The 2,457-nt window shown below is 39.1% G+C and overlaps 1 protein-coding gene across 1 annotated transcript; it reads right to left on the bottom strand.

Annotated features, from left to right (window-relative positions):
• Nucleotides 1-915: 915 nt before the first annotated feature.
• LOC150021828 (small ubiquitin-related modifier 1) lies at nt 916-2,009 on the bottom strand. The gene is made up of 2 exons (XM_090266628.1): nt 1,571-2,009; nt 916-1,120 (listed from the first exon to the last, which is right to left on the bottom strand). Exon 1 carries the CDS (start codon nt 1,874-1,876, stop codon nt 1,571-1,573), a length of 306 nt encoding a protein of 101 aa, XP_090122754.1. The 5' UTR covers nt 1,877-2,009; the 3' UTR covers nt 916-1,120.
• Between the last annotated feature and the right edge of the window lie 448 nt (nt 2,010-2,457).

Genomic DNA, 2,457 nt, shown 5'->3' with positions numbered 1-2,457 from the left:
GTAACAACCAGATCCCAAGCATGTCTCCTTTAGGCATGACATTTCAGTCAAAGTCTTCGTCAAAAAAACCTCTATTAAAACCTGGTCTTATTAGTTTTATGCAAAGAAACTTATGTCATTACTTACTTGTTTAGAATGCCAAACTCTGGAGAGTTTGGATAGGGAGAAAAATATACAGTGTGAAGGAAAATCTTTGTCCTTCTAATATTCACTGAACTTGCATTTCCATTCTTTATATTTTTATTTTTCCCCCCCACTAAAATTTTTTTTGTTTTTTTTTTCATTACAGTTGTCCTAATTTTCCCCTCTTGCTTCCCTGCATCCTGCCACCCTTCTCCCACATTCAGTACCCACCCAGTTGTCCATGTCCATGGGTCATTTATACATGTTCTTTGACTAGACCCTTCCTCTTCTTACCCCCTTCTCTCCCTCCCATCTCCCCCTTTGTTACTGTTAGTTTATTCCTTGTTTACATACCTCTGGTTCAATTTTGCTCATTTGTTTGTGTTGTTCATTAGTTTCTCATAACAGGTTATAACATAAGGTATTTTTCTTTTGATGCCTGGCTTATTTTGCTAATTATAATGCTCTCTAGTTCCATCCATGTTGTTGCAAATGGTAGAAGTTCCTTCTTTCTTTCAGAACTTATTCATTGTCATTTTCCCCCTTTGTACTCATGTTCCTCTCTGTCTCTTTTTTTCTTCATCTTCTTAAAGCAGACCCTTTAGCATCTCTTGCAATGCTGGTTTGGTGGAGATGTATTCTTTTAGCCTTCTTTTGTCTTGGAAACCTCTTATTTCCCATTCCATTTTGAATGAGAGCCTTGCTGGATAGAGTGTTCTTGGTTGTAGGCCTTTGTTTTTCATTGCTTGGAATATTTTCTTTTTTTTTTATTTTTTTATTTTTTTTATTGTACACACTTCTGCTTTAATAACTTTATTAACTGCTAATGAAAATTAGAACTTTTCTGGGATCTTCTCACAAAACTTTTCTTTACTCTTAAAATGCTTTCTCTTCAATGAAGCCATCTTTGGAGTTCGTCTTTACTCTCACCTTATCTGTCATCTTGACTCCAACCTGATATTCCTCTTCTTTTGGTCCAGACCTTCAAATTTTAAAAGTAGCTTCAAGTTAAGGAAAGGTCATTTCTCCACAGTTCAGTTCTCTGCAAAACTTTCATCTCCCACTGAAAGTCATAGTCCAGGAGTGAAGCAATCACATGCTAGAACTTCAGGGCCAATTAGAAACGTCATTATGAACACTTGCATTGGTCGACCTCATTTATCACAAGCCTGAAAATGCACAGTCCTGAAAAAGGTGGCCTCCCTGTGCACACATGTGATATTTAAAAAGGAGAGGGCAATATGGGGGCAGGGGGATGATCACCAAAAATCAGCACAATGAAAACAAAACAATAATGAAAGGGCACTAAAATTCAAATTACCAGACGTTTTAAAGAGATGGGGGGGGGGGTTTGGTTTTCAATTCAATTTGAACACCACATTACAAAAGAACTATTTTTAAAAATAAAAAAGGACTGAGGGAAAAGAAAATAAAATAAAAAGAATATCTAAACCGTTGAATGACCCCCCGTTTGTTCCTGATAAACTTCAATCACATCTTCTTCCTCCACTCCCAGTTCTTTTGGAGTGTGATTATCAGCAATTCTCTGACCTTCAAAGAGAAACCTGAGTGAATTCATTGGAACTCCCTGTCTTTGACAGTATGATTCTTTGAGTTTCTTGAGATGTGTTGTCATTTTCACTTTGAAGTGAATCTCACTGCTATCCTGTCCAATGACTTTGAGTTTAATGTATTCTCCTTCTTTCTTATCCCCCAAGTCCTCAGTTGAAGGTTTTGCCTCCTGGTCAGACATGGTGATGATGGCTTCACCCGGGGTCTCCGCACAGCAGCGGCCTCGGGTAGGCAGAACCTCGCTCCGGGGTTTACAAATCCGTCTCTCTTCCCCACAGCACAACACCGCCTCTGGAGGGACTTCCGCTATGTCTCGCGTCCTCTTGGAATATTTTCTGCCATTCCCTTCTGGCTTGTAGTGTTATAGCCTTATTGGAGCTCCCTTGTATGTTATTAGTTGTTTCTCTCTTGCTGCTTTTAGAATTCTCTCTTTGTCTTTGAATGTTGCCATTTTAATTATGATGTGTCTTGAAGTGGGCCTGTTGGGGTTCATCTTCATTGGGACCCTCTGTGCTTCCTGGATTTGCGTGACTCTTTCTCTCCTCATGTGAGGGAAGTTTTCTGTCATTAGTTTTTCAAAGAGGTTTTCTATCCCTTGCTCTTCTTCTTCTCCTTCTGGAATTTCTATGACACGGATATCATTACATTTCATGTTGTCCTGCAGCTGTTGTAGAGCCTCTTCAGTCTTGTTCAGTCTCTTTTCATTTTGTTGCACTGTCCGGGAATTTTTGTTTACATTATCTTCCAGCTCGCTGATCTGAT

Source organism: Furipterus horrens, unplaced genomic scaffold, assembly GCF_987537825.1.
Source record: "Furipterus horrens unplaced genomic scaffold, mFurHor1.1.pri manual_scaffold_1, whole genome shotgun sequence".
NCBI lineage: Eukaryota > Metazoa > Chordata > Mammalia > Chiroptera > Furipteridae > Furipterus > Furipterus horrens.
This window is presented reverse-complemented; position numbering and strand designations above follow the sequence as displayed.

Coding starts and splice junctions, on each gene's coding strand:
- LOC150021828 (XM_090266628.1), bottom strand. CDS start 1,876: ATGTCTGACCAGGAGGCAAAACCTTCAACTGAGGACTTGGGGGATAAG.